This window comes from Ascidia mentula, chromosome 8 (genome assembly GCF_947561715.1).
Source record: "Ascidia mentula chromosome 8, kaAscMent1.1, whole genome shotgun sequence".
Classification (NCBI taxonomy): domain Eukaryota; kingdom Metazoa; phylum Chordata; class Ascidiacea; order Phlebobranchia; family Ascidiidae; genus Ascidia; species Ascidia mentula.
The window spans coordinates 3,212,582-3,232,085 of NC_138573.1; the positions used below are offsets into that span (position 1 = coordinate 3,212,582).

At 38.2% G+C, this 19,504-nt stretch overlaps 1 protein-coding gene across 2 annotated transcripts; it reads left to right on the plus strand.

Annotated features, from left to right (window-relative positions):
• Positions 1-839: 839 nt before the first annotated feature.
• On the plus strand, positions 840-19,500 carry LOC145910171 (adenylate cyclase type 9-like). 2 transcript variants are annotated; one of them, XM_082997197.1, is made up of 28 exons: positions 840-1,064; positions 1,454-1,562; positions 1,732-1,902; positions 2,006-2,222; positions 2,482-2,643; positions 5,738-5,910; positions 5,973-6,130; positions 6,252-6,329; positions 6,618-6,733; positions 7,638-7,794; positions 7,966-8,084; positions 8,259-8,294; positions 9,802-9,843; positions 10,598-10,690; positions 10,935-11,050; positions 11,258-11,429; positions 11,581-11,700; positions 11,895-11,995; positions 12,240-12,404; positions 12,874-12,953; positions 13,265-13,386; positions 13,751-13,882; positions 14,160-14,292; positions 15,419-15,505; positions 16,184-16,266; positions 16,352-16,534; positions 16,763-16,835; positions 17,233-19,500. In XM_082997197.1, the coding sequence occupies exons 1-28, from the start codon at positions 923-925 to the stop codon at positions 17,328-17,330; spliced, it is 3,438 nt and encodes a 1,145-aa protein (XP_082853323.1). In that variant the 5' UTR covers positions 840-922; the 3' UTR covers positions 17,331-19,500. The 2 variants fall into 2 exon arrangements, with proteins under 2 accessions (XP_082853323.1, XP_082853324.1); XM_082997198.1 differs by lacking the exon at positions 9,802-9,843.
• Positions 19,501-19,504: the final 4 nt, after the last annotated feature.

A 19,504-nucleotide genomic window follows, 5' to 3' on the forward strand; every position in this document is an offset into this window, starting at 1 on the left:
GAAAAATAGTTTGGCTCGCTGCAACCTTGCTGGGCATAGGTTGCCGACCCCTGCCGTGAGGAAAGGTCTATCAGTTCTTTTAGCATAATCTCCTTCTGTTTTTTTTGTCAGACAAACCTGCTACCATCGCTGCATATTTTTTGAGGAAATGATATCCTTCATGAAACAAAAACTTTCATGAAACTTTTCAGGTCATTGGTTAGCTACATATTTTCAACCTACCCGCAATCAGTCCGGGTTACCGAAAGTTTTTTCAAGAAAAGGATGCGGTCAGCCGGCTGCGGTACTTCGGACACGTTTGGGCTACTAAAATGTATAAGGATAAATCAGAAGCACATAAAGTCATGAAATAAATTACAGAGAGAACAAATTCTCACAGATGATTTGCTTTACGGTTGACTTTTTGATCAATAAACACATACTGCAAAAATAGGTAAGCGCAAAGAAAGTGAAGGGCCAACAAAATAGTGAAGCGCGATGTGCGAAAACATACAAGCGAGTGTGCGTAGAAGTTGCAGTTGTAAATTCGTCGTATGTATTTATTTTTTCTCTTCGGTTTTCACACGAACGGCAGAGCAACAAACGGTTACCGTAGTTAGCAAGACAGAGTGAGCTGGAATTAAGCCGAGGGCTCGTCAGCAGCGAAAGACGGTCTCTTCGTTCAAATAAGGAGGCGATATTAAAGTTTATGTTTTCTCTGTGGTATTTGTATTTTGAAAACTTTTTTTGGTGATTACGGTTTGTTGATATTGTTGATTTACTTAGTAATTAGGACAAGAAATGCCTACAACGTACACCCGAAGAAACGTTTGTTTCATAACTTTTCATTTTGCAGAACTGTCAAATTGGTTGAAACTTAGGTCCAGGTAGCTGGTTTCGGATATGTGTACGTTGCTGGAGTCGTGACCATCATGCTTTGAAAATGGCAGCCAATAACAGAGTGGAGTTTAATGCGACCGTAGGCCAGGGAGAATCCAAAGTGGACATTGTTTATCATGAAAATGGAATGAGCTCGTCACAAAACGGCGATCAACAAGAAAGGCAAAACCCAACCAAAAAGAGAGGTAAAATATAAAATGCACTAAAAAAGGCATTCATTTCAAATTTCGGTTTGGCTAAAAAAATTTAAGATAATAATGTCAAAAACTTTTGTTGGCTTGTGTAAAAAGACTTTGTATACTCAATGCAGACTGGAATGTTTGTAATTTGCTTGACATTTTTTTTCAATCTAGAGCAAAATTGTGCACAATTTGTGTCATAACGTTGGTATATCGTGTTAATGAAAGAAGAATTTAATAATTTTGTGTTTGTCATTTATTATGCAACAGTTAGTTAAATAAAAGATAAATTTTGGATTATTCCCAATCATGCTAAGTAAACAAGTTTTTAATTGTGTTTGTTTGCTTGAACATACTCTTTAAATTGTCAATAAATTGATTGCATTCTTTCAAAGGTGCAAAACCCAAGCTCTTTGACCGGTCAAATGAAAAGTGGTGGAATCCAAAGCATGATTCAAAAGTTCTCCAGAAGCATTTTAATAAAACCAGTTTCCCGCAAGTCCGGTAAAAGAATATTCTATAATTTTGTGCAGATGAGAGATGTGATTATGTTTTACTTGGTGCTGTTTATTCATAAAGTTAAATTGATTATGGTTTGGTGAGGACGTACATGATTAATTGTAAACATATATACTACTTTTGTCTTATGCAATAAAAATGTGCTTAATTGCAGGGACTTCTTTCACAATGCGCTACTTTTTGTTTGTATTTCTTGCATTGCCTGGATAATCTATTATGTGTCTGTTCGAGATGCAGCCTTTCCTTACCCATCCTGGTTGGCTGGTGCAATCTGGGGTGTCCTCCTTGTTCTTTCCTGTCTGATAATGCTAGTTTTATCCAAACAGTGAGTACAAAAGCTTTACCTACATATGTGCCCGTACTTTTTTTATGTATAAATATACAAAACTAGCAAAAAATAAGTTTTTATTCCCACTATTCTTTTGCAGGAGTTTATATTCCAGGTATCAAAATCACTTTGCATTAGTTTTCCTTGCGATCATTGTGGTGACTTCATTGGTAGTGACTTACTTTTCCCACATGGTCATCTCAAGCGCTGGGAGTTTTGTCATCACTGCAGAGACCATTGTTTTGATATATTTGGTGTGCCCACTACCTGTGCCCTTCTCCACACTTATTGCAGTCATTTTTTCGATCGTTACTGAGGTGTGTGAGGGTTTCAAGTAGGATGATAAATACTCATACTGGTACATAGTGTTGTTGTGGTATGTGTCAAGTGTTGTTTTTGCTTGACATAAAAGGAATCGTATTTTTAGTGTTACCACACATTAATTCACATGAAAATTTTGTATGTTTTTGCATAGTTGGCCTACCTATGTGTAATTTCTATTACCAGTAGGTATTGGTACTTAGTGCATATAAATTTGGGACACCCTTCATAACAAAGTGTTGTTTTAATTTGCAGGTTCTTATTCATACCGGCAGTTATCAACAACTCATTTTCGTTTCTCCCCTTCCCTTGTCCAAGAGTGTGGTAGCTCGCATTTGTCTTCACGCTGCCTTGCACATCATTGGTTTTCATGCACTACACAATCTTCAGATTCTAAGACACAGCTCCTACTGGAAGGTTTGTAAAGAAACTAAAATGGGCTGAAAATCAGTTTTATATGGTTCTGTATGGTGCTGGATTAGGTGATACAATTTTTCAATATTGTCTTGTTGATTTATAAAATCATCTATGGTATTATATATATTTTGGTTTGGGTAAAAAATAAATGGTTTAAGATTGCATTCAAATGTTATTGTGTAAAAGTATATCTTGTTTGGTAGCATTGCTCTGTGGTTGAAGTGGAAAAATTCCATTGAGTTCATTCATGACATAAATAGCTTTATTCAAGAGTAACATAATCCACCCAAAGCCACCTGCAAAGGTAGCAGTGTTAGTCTTGCATGACGTGATTTAAGCCCAGCCCATCGTAAGTGACAATTCTTTGGCTAGATGTAGGTGGATATCCTGTTTTTTACCACACTAAATTATGTGTGGTTGTATCCTATGTTGCTTGAGTGACAGTTGGTTACTCCCATCCTCTGCACGTACCTGCTTATGACCTGTGGCAATTGCATTCACTGGGAATGTAAAAAAATGACTTATTTCGGATAGAATGGATGAGTGTGTCACTTTGCCTAATGGAAGAGTAGTGCTTCAATCTTTTTGCTGCACTTTAAATTGAATTATGTGTCTCAACTAAAAGCTTCACACGTTTACAAATGAATTGCAATCGGAGCTAAAAGCTGCTGCCCTTTTGTATTCTTAATCCGGTGCAGGCTGCACTTAAGGCATGCTCACTAATTGATCACCCAAGCAAATGGCCAATGCATCATCACTGGCACAAACCCTTACACTGTGCTCACCAATGATTTATTTGTACTGGCAGTGGCCCCACTTATGTGATAAGTGTAATTGGACTTGGCAAAACTGTACCCTTGACAACCGCTGTGGTAACTTTTCTGCTCCACTTAGGACAGCTGTGTTTAAAAATGAACCACCAACTGTTGTCATTATTTAGTGGCTCATTTGTTTTATCAACACTAAAGGTGTCAATGAGCTTGGGCAGGATTGACGTTTCCCGTTCCTGGTTAAACATTAGTTTGGCGCTTGGTCCTACCCTGATATTTGCCCTTGGTATTTCACACATTCAGAAAAAAAGCAATCTGGGATGTCATTCTTTTTTAAAATCACTTTTTTACTGTTTGCAAAACATGTTTTGACTGATGCAACAATAGTTTATCATATGTGTGCATCAATAATAAAATTTCGGACGGTTCGTGACCATATATATTGCATTGATTTTAAACAGAAAATCAAGATCATATAAAACTATGTTGTCCAGTCTTAGTGTGATTTGGAAGAAATGTGGCATGCATTTACATTTAAACCCAAACTATTGCATAATGGTTGAAATGTTGAACTTTCCTCCCGCGCATAAGACAAAAATCGGCAGAACAAGTTTTGCAAGGGTGTGAATAAATCATGTTTACCCTGTGTTTGGAGAGTTGGATTAATTAAGTCGTGCTTAGTGCTGACTTCAATGCAATTTTGCCTCAGGTGTCGCTGAACCAAAAACAATTGCTTTACGTCATTTGTCTGGCTTGTCGATTCTATTTTAAATTTCTTCCTCTCAGATTAGTACCAGGGACCACAAATAAATGCTGCCGTTCTGTCTGTTGTGTTTCAAGTTACCGCATTATGCTATTCGTTTTGCCTTGTACTTGTTTAATTATGTTTATGTGCTTTTATTAAAATTGTCAAAACCACATTCTTGCAAACAAATATGTAAACACCTCTGATATTGACACAGAGTAAAAATTAAAATTAAATACGAATCCAATGTTATTTGATTAAACTTTTGTTTTGTTGCTGGGGCTTTGCTACATTACATTTTACATTATCAAAGATCAACCCTCAGGTATAAATTTTTGTGTAATTTTTGGGAAAATCGTTATTCTTGATTGCATGGTAATGTTTTCATTGTTAGTCTGTGAATTACACCAATACCCTTGGGTGTATAGCTTCAATAATTTATTGTGTAAAGTAATCCTTAATCTGTTCATGCATATTTTATTTGGTGGTGGTTCAGGGCATTGATTGCCGGCGGTTGCTCCGTTACAGATGGCCACTGTTCCTTTTTTGTTCTGTGTTTTATTTTGCTTTAGAAGTTCTCATTTCATTTTGCGGTAAAATATTTTTGGCCTAAATTATTGTCATGTTTGTATATAGTTTTTCTACTAATCAATGTCAGTTTGGTCTTAGTTACCATTGTTAGTTGAAGTGTTGCATGTATTATATAATGTACAAAATATTGGGCAGACTTCATTTCAAAGGACATTTTGTAGTCTGGAAATTGGGCCTTGATTTTTTCTGACGATTGTACACTGATTTTCAGCACCAGTAATAATGAAAGCCACAGCCCAATGAGCAATAACTCAGCCGTGTGTAACCTGGAACAGTATAAATACGTGCACTTAACTATTTATAGCTCGATGATGTGCTTCCTTTTCAGGTACATGACTTGGCCTAGACACCAATGAAAACAAGCAAAATAAACAACATGCTGTTATTTTACCATGTATCATAATTTGGTTGCTCTGCTCACAGAGAAATGCATTAAAACAAACACACTCACTTTCTTTCTTTGTTAAAACTGCCAGAAAATTAAGCTTATTTTGAAAAGGTTTAAAATTGAACATATCGGGCTCATCATTGCAGCAAAAGCAGAGTGTAATGCAACCACAATCTGGTCTGTATTGATCAGAAAAAAATTCTTACTCTTGTGGGGACTTAAACCCACAACCAGAATAATTCAAACAAGCATTTATTATCCCTGGGTGTTGGTGATTAAACTACAACAAAGGGGAGAGTGACAGGATAATCCAGATTGATAAAAAAAATTAAAGTCATAGTTTATTAATCATTTTATTGTGCCATAAAAGATGTGCATTGATCTCTTAAGGACAGTTTTACAATTTTAGTGAATTCTAGATGAAATTGTTATACAAAAATATTTTGACCTAAACATGCTATTATTGTTGTAACAGTTAAGTTACCACAATAAGTTACAGTTGAATTACTGTTTGCTATACACTTTCGATTGGTGGTTACACTTTTAACAATTCATTTTATTTATTTTTAGCTAAACCGTCACATTATTGTATGTTTGCAGGTCGTCCAGCTTGTTCAAACCACACAAGCCAAACAGAAAAAGGCTGAACTTAAAGACACAATGATCAAGTCTGTGATGCCCCTATCCATTGCGGAAGAGGTGATGTCCACTATGGATGTACAAACATCCAAGGACAATAAAAAGGCTAATTTCCGCCCATTCATGATGAAAATGTAAAGCGTTTTTTTGTAACCATTTTTTTATATTTTTGTTTAATTGGAAAACTTTTTTCCAGAATGAAGGATGTTTCAATCCTGTATGCTGATATTGTCGGGTTTACACAAATGAGTGCTAACAAAACTGCTGCTGAACTTGTTGGTTTGCTTAATGATCTTTTTGGCCGTTTTGATCGCCTTTGTGAAGTCACTGGTTGTGAAAAAATTAGCACTCTGGGTAAGAAAATTATTTGTACATCAGTAACTAATGATGGTATAAATTCTGTAAAGTTGGAAGGAGGAAAAACTAATCAATGTTTATTAAAAATTAAAAAAAAAATTCTTTGTTTCCTTTCCAGGTGATTGCTATTACTGCGTGGCTGGATGCCCAACCCAAAACCCTGACCATGCAAAGTGTTGTGTAGAGATGGGACTTGGTAGGTGTACAGAACACAAACTGAACTACGAAGATGATTTTTTTGTATAACTATATAAGGCTTTAGTATTAGAACAAGTATGTTAGGCATGGGAAAGCTCACAATTTATAACTTTCTAAATACTAGCCTACAATAAATGTCTTCGCTTTTGGGTAATATTTATTTTTTAATGAGAAAATATATAATCACCAGAAGCAATTTACTTCACAATATTGATAGTAACATACTTCTTATGAACGCAACCAGTGGAAACTTATTAGGTAAGAAATATATATGTGTGTCATCCAGGTATGATCAAAGCAATAAAAGAGTTCTGTGCTCAAAACAACATTAATGTTAACATGCGGGTGGGAATCCATACTGGTTATGTTCTGTGCGGCGTTGTGGGGACAAAGAGATTTAAGGTGATTTTTGGTGATAAAACCTCTCTTTATGCAAAATTCTAACTAGATACAAATGGTTTACTGCATTTTAGTGAATGTAAAAGTAGTTCACTGTTGTTGAGATGTGATCAGACATTTCACAATTAAGTGATCATAAAAAAATGAAAAAAGTTTGATCAAAATTGCTTGACTTTCAATGATGTATATGTAACTATGCATGTAGTTAACAAAAAAAAAGGCCATAATTATTGCTTGCTAAAATACAATTCTGCTTCGGAACTATTTACAAAGGAAACCCAAAATTTGGCCCTCAATGCAAAGCTGTTATTACATCTCTCTGTATTACATCATGTGTCATTGTTAGTCTGCTGTCATACATAACAATTGGCACCTGATTAAATATTCATGTCTGACACTGTGGAGCGGTTCCATAACCCTCTGGCGCTGCACTTGGTAATATGAACCTCGTACAAACATTCACAACCAAGTTTTGTTGTTAAATTGTGGTTGTGTCTTGTAAACACCTTTTCCATGAGATTTGCATAACATTGCATTTTATTAAATATTTGCTTTACGCTGAAAGTGTTCTGTGTTCATACAATTGATTTTTGATAACTTTTGCATCTGAAAATTTTTGCAGCAATCCTAATTTCAAGATAATACAATTCAAAATATAAAGTATATAAGCAAGAAGTCACTAATAAAAAAAATTTTGAGCTATATGCGAATAACAGTAATTTTTATCGTCACCACAAAGTAAAAATGTCTTTGTCTGGCCGTTTGGTCGCCAAGATCGTCCATAGTGACACCAAGCTGCACTGATAAGACCTCATACGTTGAAACTGTTGCAGCTCACAGAATAAAATTTCTTGTTTTGACAAAAAGGTCGGGATGAGTTTAAAAATACAGTTTTGATTTCAAATAGTTCGATGTATGGTCAAATGATGTATCCCTTGCCAACGGAATGGAACAGCACGGCATCCCGGGAAGGATCCACATCTCACAGCAAACCCTGGAATGTCTAAAGGACAAATATGTTGTGGAGGATAGCAAACTTGAAGAGAGAGATGCTGGATTTATGAGTGAGTTTGAATTTAAGAAAAGAGAGCAGACAGTACAATTACAAAGTACCAATTCGCCACATCGTTGCTATCTCATTTAACAAATCTGCACTGAAGTGTATGGGGCATTCATTGTTCTGCTTGCTGGTCGCCGTATCAGCATGGATGAGGTTACCTTTGATTTTCTTGCAGAGAAAACTGGGCCAACATTTCTCATCGCAGCAAAGAAAAGCCAAGAAAGTCAGTCAAATGGTGGAGACACTAAACACCCAAACAACGCCACTGCTAATTCAGTAGCTGGCACCAACAATGTAAGAATAATGGTAGCAGGGCCTGAATAATTCTTTGATGTGTAATGTGGAACTAGACTAAATGAAACATCTCCCAAATGACCCAAAAAATTCATTTGTTTAAAAATAAACGACTTTTTCGTCATGTTGCTTTGTTGTTGCGACAAAATTAAAAAATACACGTTTTCTTGTCAGGTTCAAGAAACTCAAGGAGGAACCTCAAAGCCTAAGGTGAGCAACATGAACCAAAAATGCTAAAATAATGTTTATTGTGTTAGCATGACCAACATGACAGCTTTATTAGGAGGGCGTGTTTGGTTGCACTTTGCACACACTTTACATACTGTACGTATTAAGTGTGGGAACATTTTCATGGCGTGCACAGCTTGCAGTGGGCATATGTAGCTGATGAAAAAGTAACATAGAACCAGCACAACTGCAAACAGTAGCAGTTCTGTTGCAATGAAACAAGTGGTATTTAAATACAACTAACCCACAATTCCCTGTCACACAACTGTGTTTAGACATATATTTATGCTCTGCGACAGTTTTAATGTTTGACCCCCTGTATAGTAGTTTGTGCATGGGTCGCTTCTACACCAGGGGTGTAAATAAATAAAAAAGGTCATCTGAAGTAAACATATTTTTGGTGCTCAACGACATTATTCTTATATTTCCACACTTTTTCCTTGTAACGCTTTCAATACTTTTCGCTCGGGTACTATGTAAAAATAACTTAATAACTTTTAGAGCCTTTATCTATTAGAAATTGAATAGTCTTTCTTTTCCACCATCAAATTATGTATATTTAACAAATTAGTTGCAAACATTTTTTTCCATGTAGTCCCATTTGGTCATTTAGCAACAAAACATATAATTTACAACACATGCCATGTATCAAACTGTTTGTTTTCAACTCTAATCAATCAAAACACTTGCATACTGTAACGCATCAATCACCAAGTGCCACTTGTCTTCCAACTGCCCCAGCAAATTTCAAATTCAACACTTTTGCTGAATTTTTAAACAGCTTGATGTTGGTAAACATGTGATTTTAACATGTGTGAGGGTGTATGTCAACAACTGCTTATGTTGTTGGCTGGTGCTGTTATGTGTGTGGTGGATTTGTGATATAACATACCTAACATGGAGTTTCATCACTTTGAAGGTGATCACAACAAAACAAAACGATGAACTGCATATTTTGATTTTCTTTAATAGTGCACATATCAATTGTGGGTGTGACATTTAAGTTAGTGCCACTGTAGGGTAAAATGGGACTGAAATACAGTATTAAAAATCATGCAAATTTTTTTGGTTGTAAGCATATTTGGATAGGTAACATACTTCCTAATGTTATTACTGGTACACTTTTTATAGATTGTTTAATGTAAGTATTTTGTTTGTTTTTTAATTTAAGTTCATGAATAGATAGGTTAATATACGTGTATGTATAAAGTTTAAAACCCCATGTTTTAAGTAAGAATTATAATTTTTATGCATTAAAGCTGTTTCAAAATGTTGTCTAAACTATAAATAAAATTGTACTGTGTGCAGTTTATATTGTATATAAACTTCCTTGTGGCAGTGCTGTAAACCAATCTGTAAAACAACATAACGAGCTACTAAAGAATGTTTCAACGTGTAATTTACATCTGCCGCATCGGCCACCACTTTTGCGATTTCCACCCTAACTTTGCCTCATTTACCATTTTCATGTCGTATTAAATTCACAAAGGTTACCAACAACAACCCACCCTCCGAGCCACTCTTGTCCCAGGTAGGTGACATCATAATGAGCAATTGTGACATAACAGTAAAGCTAGGGTGTCATCGCCGATTGGCTTTTTTTATCTTGCGATGTCTGTTTGGTTGCGGGAATTAGACTTAGTTCAATTTGCAATTTCCGTTTAATGCACAGCCTGATGTTTTGGTTCTGGCGGTGATATTCTTTCTTGCAAAAAAATTTAAGACTTGCTATAAATCTATGTTCTGTTAAAGATAGCCTTGAGTTTATTTTTAGTTGTGTTTTACCACACAGTGGCTGTTCTGTTGCACAGTTCCATGCATGTCTACCACATTTGCACGGTTTGATGCAGCATGGTGTGTTTTTGCATGCTTGTCCTCGCTGCTGTTTTCCTGTGAGAATGAAGTAGTGCCTAACCTCATTACCATTTTGCTGCATATTTTTTTCCTAATTTTTATAAATTTATGATTTATGTGCAATTTACTTCCTCTGATTATTTTTAGTCTCATGTATTCTAAAATTATGTTTTGTAGAGAAAAGTGATTTTTGATTTTACAAGTTATGATTAGGCACACTGTAATGCAATTGTAATAAATCAGCAAAATCAGTAGCATCACGTTGTCATGCACACGCTATGTGTATATTATTTTTATTTCTTAATTTGACTGATCTTAAAGGCAGAAATTTGTTCAAACCCATTAAAACCTGTACAAAAATGATTAAAATGATCAGTTATATTCCACAAACGTTAAAAGCAAAACACGAGTAAGGTTATTTTACAATGCAGCACAACAGCACTGCACCAAACCAACAGGCACAGCTTGGTGAAGCCGGCAATTTATCAACGAGCCAGAATTCTCTTTCAAATATGCTGAAGCAGGTGCTGTCTTTTCTTTGGCGAAAATCGGCCTTTTTTACTTACTTTCCCCGTCAAACCATGTATCTGTGAAGTAATTGAACATGTTCAAAAATGTCGAATATAAGAACCCAACCGAATGCGGACGATCCTGTTCTCTTTATGAAGCGTTTTCTTGACACCCCAGTGTTTTCTACCACTGTGTTGTGTATTGACACAACCTGTACTGCCTGAACGGCCGTAAAAATCCCAAATTGTGTATTTGTAGGACCAGCTGATGGAATATCTCGGACAACCTTTCAGCCCGTTCACACGGCCAGCGGTTCTAACCGAAATACGCGAAAAGGAAGACCGTAAAATGGTGGACGAAATAAAAAAGGACCCGTAAGTTGATTGTGGCAATAAAATCTTAATATGACCAGTCCATATACCTTCAGTACCGTGGCTGGACCATATGTCATTTTTCCATTTCTAATTTTGTTTTCCCTTATATGTATTTTGTTACCCGTTGACGTTTCTTTATGTTGACAAAATGTTCTAAAAACAATTGCGCAGATTGTCCAACTGTACAAGAATTCTTTTGTTTTTCAGAATGCTTTCCAAAATATACGAGAACGAATCGGTCAACCATTTTACTCTGGCTTACAACAACAGCAAAGAACTGCGTAATGTCGCAATTGGATACGACGCACTCTGTGAAAAGGAAACTAAAGCGGACGAACCGATTGAAACTTGCATTTCACCTCGCTACAGACTCTTCCTGGTGAGCAAAGAGTATGCATCTGTGACGTCACATTGTACTATTGTTTTATTGTGTACGTTTGTTTCAATTTTTATCTCCTTTGAGTTTCGGATTAATTTTTTCCACTGTTTTCTATTGGACGTATCTTCCTTAAACAAACTGTTATTGACAGGACGTGGTGTCATCAACGTGCGTCACGCTGCTCATTTTTGTGGCTTCAATTCTGCTTCTCGGCTCGGTTGTCCAAAACCCAGCCTGGATTATTGTCTTCGTTTTCGCCATTATCATACTGGTAAGAAGGGCAACTTACGTGAAGAAATTATTCGTCGCCATGGCAATAAAGTGTACCGCGACACCCTGTTGAAACAGCTATATGTTGAAAATACATTGTCGAATCTTTAGTTTTGACACATTTACGTACAATTTGTTCTGTTGTTTTCAACATACTGTGTGTGTTTCATATTTTCTCCCATTCTTTGATTACAGATTGCACTGAGCATATTGGGTGGACTCTACGTATTCCACGAGAAAAGCCTGCAGGGATGCCTTCAAAACGTTGCACTATCCTTTGCTGGTTGGGAAATGAGGTATGCTGTCGTCATTCCTGATGACGTAGTCGCGACGAAATCGCTACATGAATGCGTGTTGCTTATTTTTATTATTTATTTTGCTCTTATATGTTTGCATTACGTAACTGTCCATGCTTGGCATTGTTGTGGATATCAAGCGCATTTCCCCTACAATGAATTGCAGCGGCCTATTTTTATGAACAAGGAATCAGTAAAATTATTTTGAGGTTTGATGCTGCAATAAGATTTTGCCGCTTAACAGACACATCCTAGGAGCGTTTCTGCTGCTTCTTCCTGCGTGCGTTGTGTTCTCGCATATCGCCTGCCAGACGCCCGTCACCGCTCCTTCCTGCTCCAGCTACGTCATTCTCGCTTGTGTCGTCATAATCCACTTCGTCAGTTACGACCAGTTGTCAACGTGGATGAGGTAGGAGAAATACAGTGGAAGTTTTTTGCCGCAAAAGTATCGTGAAAACGTGGATGAATGAGAGAAAGTGTTAATATCGTCGTTTGCCTGAACTGCATCGCCACAAAAATATAGATTTGGGTGCGTTTGGCCCAGGAACCATTAAGCAAAAAGCCTTTCATATTACTACCGGGGATTTTGAATGAGTTACGCGTAGTAACTGCGCCCAGTTTAATCACAACAAACCGCACTGGATTTTTCCTTCAATAAATCACCTTTCTTAATGATTTGTTTACACACCAGGTCGATTGCAAAAAAAAATAGAATAGGCTTTAGTGAGTAGTTGCTAATAATTGGTTCCGATGCAGGCGATTCACTTATTTACCTTCGCCAGTGTGACCATTTCACACTCTCCTTAATTGGTGACCTTTCCGTTTATAAATTTATAGCCATATTCTGTCAGTTTTAATAGCAGTTACATTTTCCACAGATTATTTCTGTCGATCGTTGTGGCCGTTGTGATTCTCGCCCTTGTCTACACCACACCCTGCCCACAAGCCAACCCCACCGGTAAGAATTTAAACTGTAAATTCCTAAACATTTACTATACCCTATTGTGTTATTTGTTATTATGGAGTTCAAAGCACTTTGTCCCAGCTTAACAAAACCCCTTAGTTTAACATGCAAGTATTAAATATGAAAACGTATTCCCTAAACATATATAGAACTGCGTTTGCAGTTTCTGATAGCAATACGTTTTTTTATACACATTGAAAACCGATTGTGGTTTAAAAAATTTAGTCACATCTTTGAACATGTCTCAAAACACTGCAAACAGCCATATATGTCACTTGTATAATCATTTTACAACGAATTATCAGGGAGCACCAACGGCACCATCTTCTGCGGTTACCCTGGCAGCGCGGGAGGGCAGCGATACGAGTACATCGTCGACCTGTTGTTGGTCATCCTGTTTGCGTGGTTCATCAACCGTCAATACGAGGTTAGTGTGATGTGACAACGCTACGCTATCCGGTGACTCACGTCACTGTTTTACGGGACATTAGTAGTTGCTGCTTCCGGTGCAGGATTTGCAAGTTTTCTTTGCCACAATATAGCAGTGTTCTTAATCTTACATGGACCTAACTGGTCCCAAATTGGGCTGACTGAAATTCGTTGCATAAAACTTCCAGTCCTTGGGCACGGGTTTAAATCAGGTTTTGGTCGTGATTGATATAATATGAGAAATTTATATAAGAAGGCTTAAACGACTACAAGTCCATATGATTCTGGGAAAAAACGGCCAGGTTTCAGCGGCAAGCGAAACCCAACGAAGAAACGACCGTCACAAACCTTTTTACTCACAGCTCGGGTACAAAATGATTTTTGACACCGACCATGAGATCACCATGACCACCAGCATCAACCAAGGTGAAGACAAGTACGTGGAGGCTCTAGTGGAAAACTTCATTCCCCCGCACGTGCGCAGGGCTATGAAGGTAAGGATTGCCTTAAACCATGAGCTCTTCAAGGTCAAGGAGTACAACACTGGTATTCTCGACTGTCGCACTTTACGCTGCAACAGTTCAAGGGTCTTTAAAGTTTGACAACAAAACACACTATAAAAACCGTTTATGACGTCACAATGTCGCGTGAGACGCCCAAGCATTCGTCTGTAACACACGCTAGGGATGTTTCATCGTTTTGCACTTTTTCTTGTACATTTGGGCGGCCAAATATCAGACGATAATCCACAGCACTTTTTTGCATTTTCAGGACCAATCTCCGTACTCTCAAACCCACAAGAAGGTTGGAGTGATCTTTGGGACGATTACGAACTTCAACGAACTGTACGAAGAAAATTACGCCGGCGGAATCGAATTCATTCGTTTTCTCAGCGAACTCATCGGTAAGTGCGGGTCCAGTGCGCTTTGACCTTATATGCTGGCGTGGCGATGGAGTGTTCGATCGAAACTTGGTTGTCGTTTGTTTGTTTGTGTTGTTAAGCGATAGTTGAGTTTGTGAAAAATATTCGATATAGGGTTGTCAAATTGCATATGTGCAAATGTTCGGTCGCATAGAGCAAATGTTCAATATGTGAACCTTTGCAGCAACCAAACGGCTTTTGTACACATCACTCCTGCAGTTTAACTGTCACAGTTTACCCTGCCTTCAACCTATAACCAAAATGCTAAGCCTATAAATGTGATTGACATTTAGTTCTAATGGCTTCAGCGCGGCCCAATCATCGGATCCATTAGAAGCTTCCTGTCATACCTATCAATCAAACGTTAATTTGAGCGGAAACGGTTGAGGTTCGGCTCGTTCGCTAAAGGGAGGTTGACTAGCCTGGAAAAAAGGGCACGTCTATTAGGACTGGTGCGACGAGTTGTTGCTTTTCTCCTTTAAAACTGCAATTGTTGCAATTATAAGTTTGTCATGGAAGTCCTTTAAGCGCAAAACCCAAAATAAACAATTTGTCCCGAGATTATTGTAATACTCATTAATTTGAAACCAATCTTTATCTGTGATTTGTGTTTGTTTTGCTTTGCCAACACACCGTATGACATTTAATTGGTAACAACGTAATCACCTTAGTGGCGTATCGTCAATTGTGTTCTCGGTAAAATCGAACGGGCTCGTCGGCGTTCCGTTTATTGGAAACAAAACAATTGTGCGAATTAGTAAAAGAAAAAAATTGCCATTGTGGTCAGTCCTTCAGAAACACGCTGGAATTAATATTGATCGGCAAAATTTTCTAATTTTTTAATTGATTCTGCGGGCAGTGGCTGTTAAAGGTTTCAACCCGAGTATAAACACCACCGGCAATTGCAAAATTGGTTGGACAAAAAAAAACAGAAGCACTTTCATTTATTACCTTTGGGGATTTGGGCCTCTAATAATCCCTCCTTGAAATCGGCTTTTCCCGTGGCGTGTTTTCAAGCCTTTTGCATCAATTACTGTAAATTCCTAAATCGATGGATAGTTCCCAAGCCACTTAACATTCATATGTGTAAAAAAGGTTTTATTTGCAGGGGACGTGGACGACCTGTTGGATCAGGAGCAGTTCAAAGACATTGAGAAGATCAAAACTATTGGCACCACATTTATGATCGCGTCAGGTAAGGTTGCCCCTTCAACTCAACACAAAACCGGGTTTTTTATGTAATATAAGGTCCAACTTCCTCTTTCTGAAACTTACTTAACGCAATTTGATGTCCATTAGAAATTGCTGTAATCAAAATATATAACCGTATCATGAACCGTCCGCGATAATGTATTTTTGCAATCCTGTAGCGTCGCAACAGTTACATTTACTGCCAATGAACTAAAACTAACGTAGAAAACGGTGATCGCTTACATATTTTCCAATTAGAAAAACGCCGGATACTAAATTCTTATAGTGACATCAGTGTTACAAGTTACTATATTTCCTACGTACCCACACAACGGAGGCCGAGCATCACACAACTTACTAACTTCCTCATCCACGTCCTGTTACAGCCACCGTAAACATCCACCAGCCTTGCTGTTCATTTTCGAGAAATCTCAGCCGCAGTTTCGTTGAAAAAGCGAGGCCACTGCGCGTGGTTGGCTGTACAGTACACAGGCTGTTTAATATAAACATGGCCAATGTACATTTTTGTTTTATTGAAAACATCAACAAAGTGGGATCCATTATGTTGCTATTTTGCACAATCTGGTCGAGCGTTTTATTGTAAGAGCAATATTACAAACATTCTGATATTGGGACTGGTCAATATTTATGGAATACTAAATACAACTTACTTCACCGACAGGTCTGCACCCAAACACGGACCAGGAAACAAACGGCAGAGAGGGACATCTTGCTAAACTCATGGACTTCTGCATCTCCATGCAGGTTTGTAAACAAAATACCAGCGTTACCAACACATACCCCATTCTGCCTTAAAAAACTCCCTATAACCCATGCGTACAACCCACAGAACGTGGTGGATGAATTTAACAAGGACATCGTCAACTTCCATCTTATACTTCGGATTGGATTCAACCACGGTGAGGTTACTGCAGGCGTGATCGGTACGACAAAGCGACTGTATGATATTTGGGGAGATACTGTGAACACAGCGAGTCGGATGGACTCCACCGGCACTCCGGGCCGCATCCAGGTACGTGTTGTTGATAGGGCGAAGTTTACTGTTTAAACCAAAGTCAAGTTTGTATGGGTGCGACTTACGTTTTTTTCCGTAGGTTGTTATGCTGCTCGCTTATTCATAGATTGGTGTCCAAGTGTTTTGGGTGAAAAAACACCGACCTCTTTATAATTTTCTTATATTCTTGTTATCATTTCGTCGTGTTGTTCAATTTAGCATTCAAGTAAAAAAAAAATTCTGCAGGTTTCCGAGGGGAGCAAGAAGATGTTGGAAAATCACTTCAACTTTGAATACCAGGGAGACAAGTTTGTAAAAGGTGAGGTCGGAGATCGGATGGGGATTATTTCCGATTAATCACCGCGTCTTGAACTAAACTATGGGATTCGCGCAGATTTGGAAAAATTTCCTGACCATTTCTTATACACTTCCAATACAATTTGTAAGGGGATATGAATTCTCGTCAGTTTTAAGTAATGGATCTAAAGTTGGGAACATAACTTACAGCTTTCTAAATCTTTTAAGACTAACAATATAGCTGAAATTCATCAGCAAACATTTCGATCCTATCTACAGTCATTGTCAATGCAAAATTTGCAATGAAAATTCAGATCAGTTATATGGGCTATATTGCTTGTTGTACCTAAAGTTGACTTTTGCGTTAAAAGTCAGATCCACCGCAGCCTCCCTCAACCGGTAGTTTGTTTTGTTGCCAGGAAAGGGAATGATGAAGACCTACCTCTTGGTGCGTGACGACGAAGAAAGCCGTAAACTTCCTGACAACCCGGTCGCCAATTACGAACCTTTCCGTTGAGAAGCACGTGACCAGAAGTGGCCAATGGCAGCTCTTCCCCGCCCAAGATAAACTGCGCTGAACGCCCGCGCCTCTAACTTCAATTTGTTCCGGATAGGGTTTCGTTACAATTGTTTATAGTTTATTTCGGTGGTCGAACGGATTCCAGTCGATCAGATTCTATTATGTTTTCTTTATTGCGTTTCAAGAAAGCTTTTGTTGACGCTGAGATTTCAAATTCAAACTGAATCCAGTGTATTTTGACACGTGACACGTTCAAAGATCGCGCAAAGCAATCGACTTTCTTACAATATCTCGAATTCTAGAACCGACATTTCTGTCAAAGCACGTGACAGCATAAAACAGCAAAAACCTCCAACAATCGTTAGCAGTTTTTGAACTAAAAGCTCTCGTCACAAAACCGCAGAAAACATTCCGGTCACGTGGGTGAGCCACTGATCAGGTCACGTGAGCTCCATCTTTCCATGAGAATTTGCATATCTTCTAATCCCCTGTCCACCTTTTCTTCAAATCGCGATACTTAATGCGTGTTTATTATTATTTTTTCACGTTTTCATTTTTCGCCCGAAATTGTAACCAAGATTGCGCTGTTTTCTCGCGATTTTTTCCTCTCGCTTCAATTTTTTCCATATCGCCCCCGCGTGGTGCGTGATTTCACGATACGTGGGCCGCAAGGTGTCAGTGTGTGAAATTTTATGTCACGAGCGCGTTGTAACAGGTATTTCATAATTTCATCCCAGCACATGAAGTTACTGGAACACTCTCCATTGCTGCAATAGTTGTTATATCTCTTTGCAATCAATCTCAACCGCATTTCCATTAGCACGCAATCGTGTTACTTTCGCCTTGTCCGCACTGCTCTAGTTTCACTTGAATCCAAAGCAACGAAGAGCTGTTATATTGATGTTTAATCGAATAACGAGGGATTTCTTTTGAATGAGGTCGCAAACAAGAAATTCAATTTCGCTTCGCGGGCGTCTCGCCCCATCTTTCTGCTTTACCTTGATCAATTTTTTCTTTTTCGTCGCTGCGAGTTACCTTTCATCCATCTACAAACCGGCAATATTGTTTGTGCGTGAAATTCAACTCATTCACGGGTCGCTGCAATTCACAAAACATCATCCCATTAACCGCACCAAACAACTGTCACTCCCTTAAACTGCCGTACCCACGTGTCTCTTTCTCATTGGGCAATGTGCCGACCAACCGTCGAACAATTTCGCTACGCACCGTGTCTGTACATAACTGTCAGTAAGTCATTTTTTTTGCTGTTGTTTTACCCAATGTTTGCTTTTTTTAGGGCAGTATTTTTAAGGTTCAATGTAGAAATCACGCTCTTAAAGTTTTAAATTATTCATCTGTGGTGAAAGTTTATTCCATCGCCTTCATACAGCATGAATCAACCTTTTTACCTTTTCCCTAATCAAAAATTCTCCACGCTACAAATTGATCCATGAATCACGCGACTAGTTCGTTTTCCGGCAAATAATTACTTTTACTTCGTAGTAATCGACTTATTCACTGTTGGTTTCGTTGCCACTTCCAGCATGAAACGTTTTCACTTTTTAGGAAAAAGTTACTTGGCTTTCTCGAAAACCGAACAATAGTTTTTTTGTTGTCCATGTATTTGACCAATGTTGGTTATCAGCCAGTGGCCGAGATCTTCTTAACTTTAATGACCCCCTGACTTTCGTTAAACCAATTTCCTTGCCCTTATTTCCTCACCTTCAATCCACTTCTGCCATTTGTTTTTGAATACTTTTACATCACAAACGGACACATTTCAACAAAAATCACCTGCATGGCTCGACGGCGGTCGGTTGCACAACGCACTCCCCCTCTATACATTGTACCTCGGAAGTTTTAACTGCAGCACCCCCTCCTACTACCTACCTTATGCTTACAGTATCGATGCGATGGCGCCACATTCTTATCAGCGGGCGCCCGGAGTTCGCAACGATATCTTTTCAGCCCAGTATTATCACTATAAGCGTTGTTAAGTCCGTTTTAGCGCGCCATTTTAACAGATGTATATTTTCTTTCTGTTTTTGTTCGTGGTCGGCTGCCACAGTATGTTGTTACGCGTTCGGGCCTTCAACTGTCTCCCATTGTTTTTTTCTCTGCGTATTTTAAAGCGTTGTTACTAATAGAAGATACTATTGCATTGTGACACC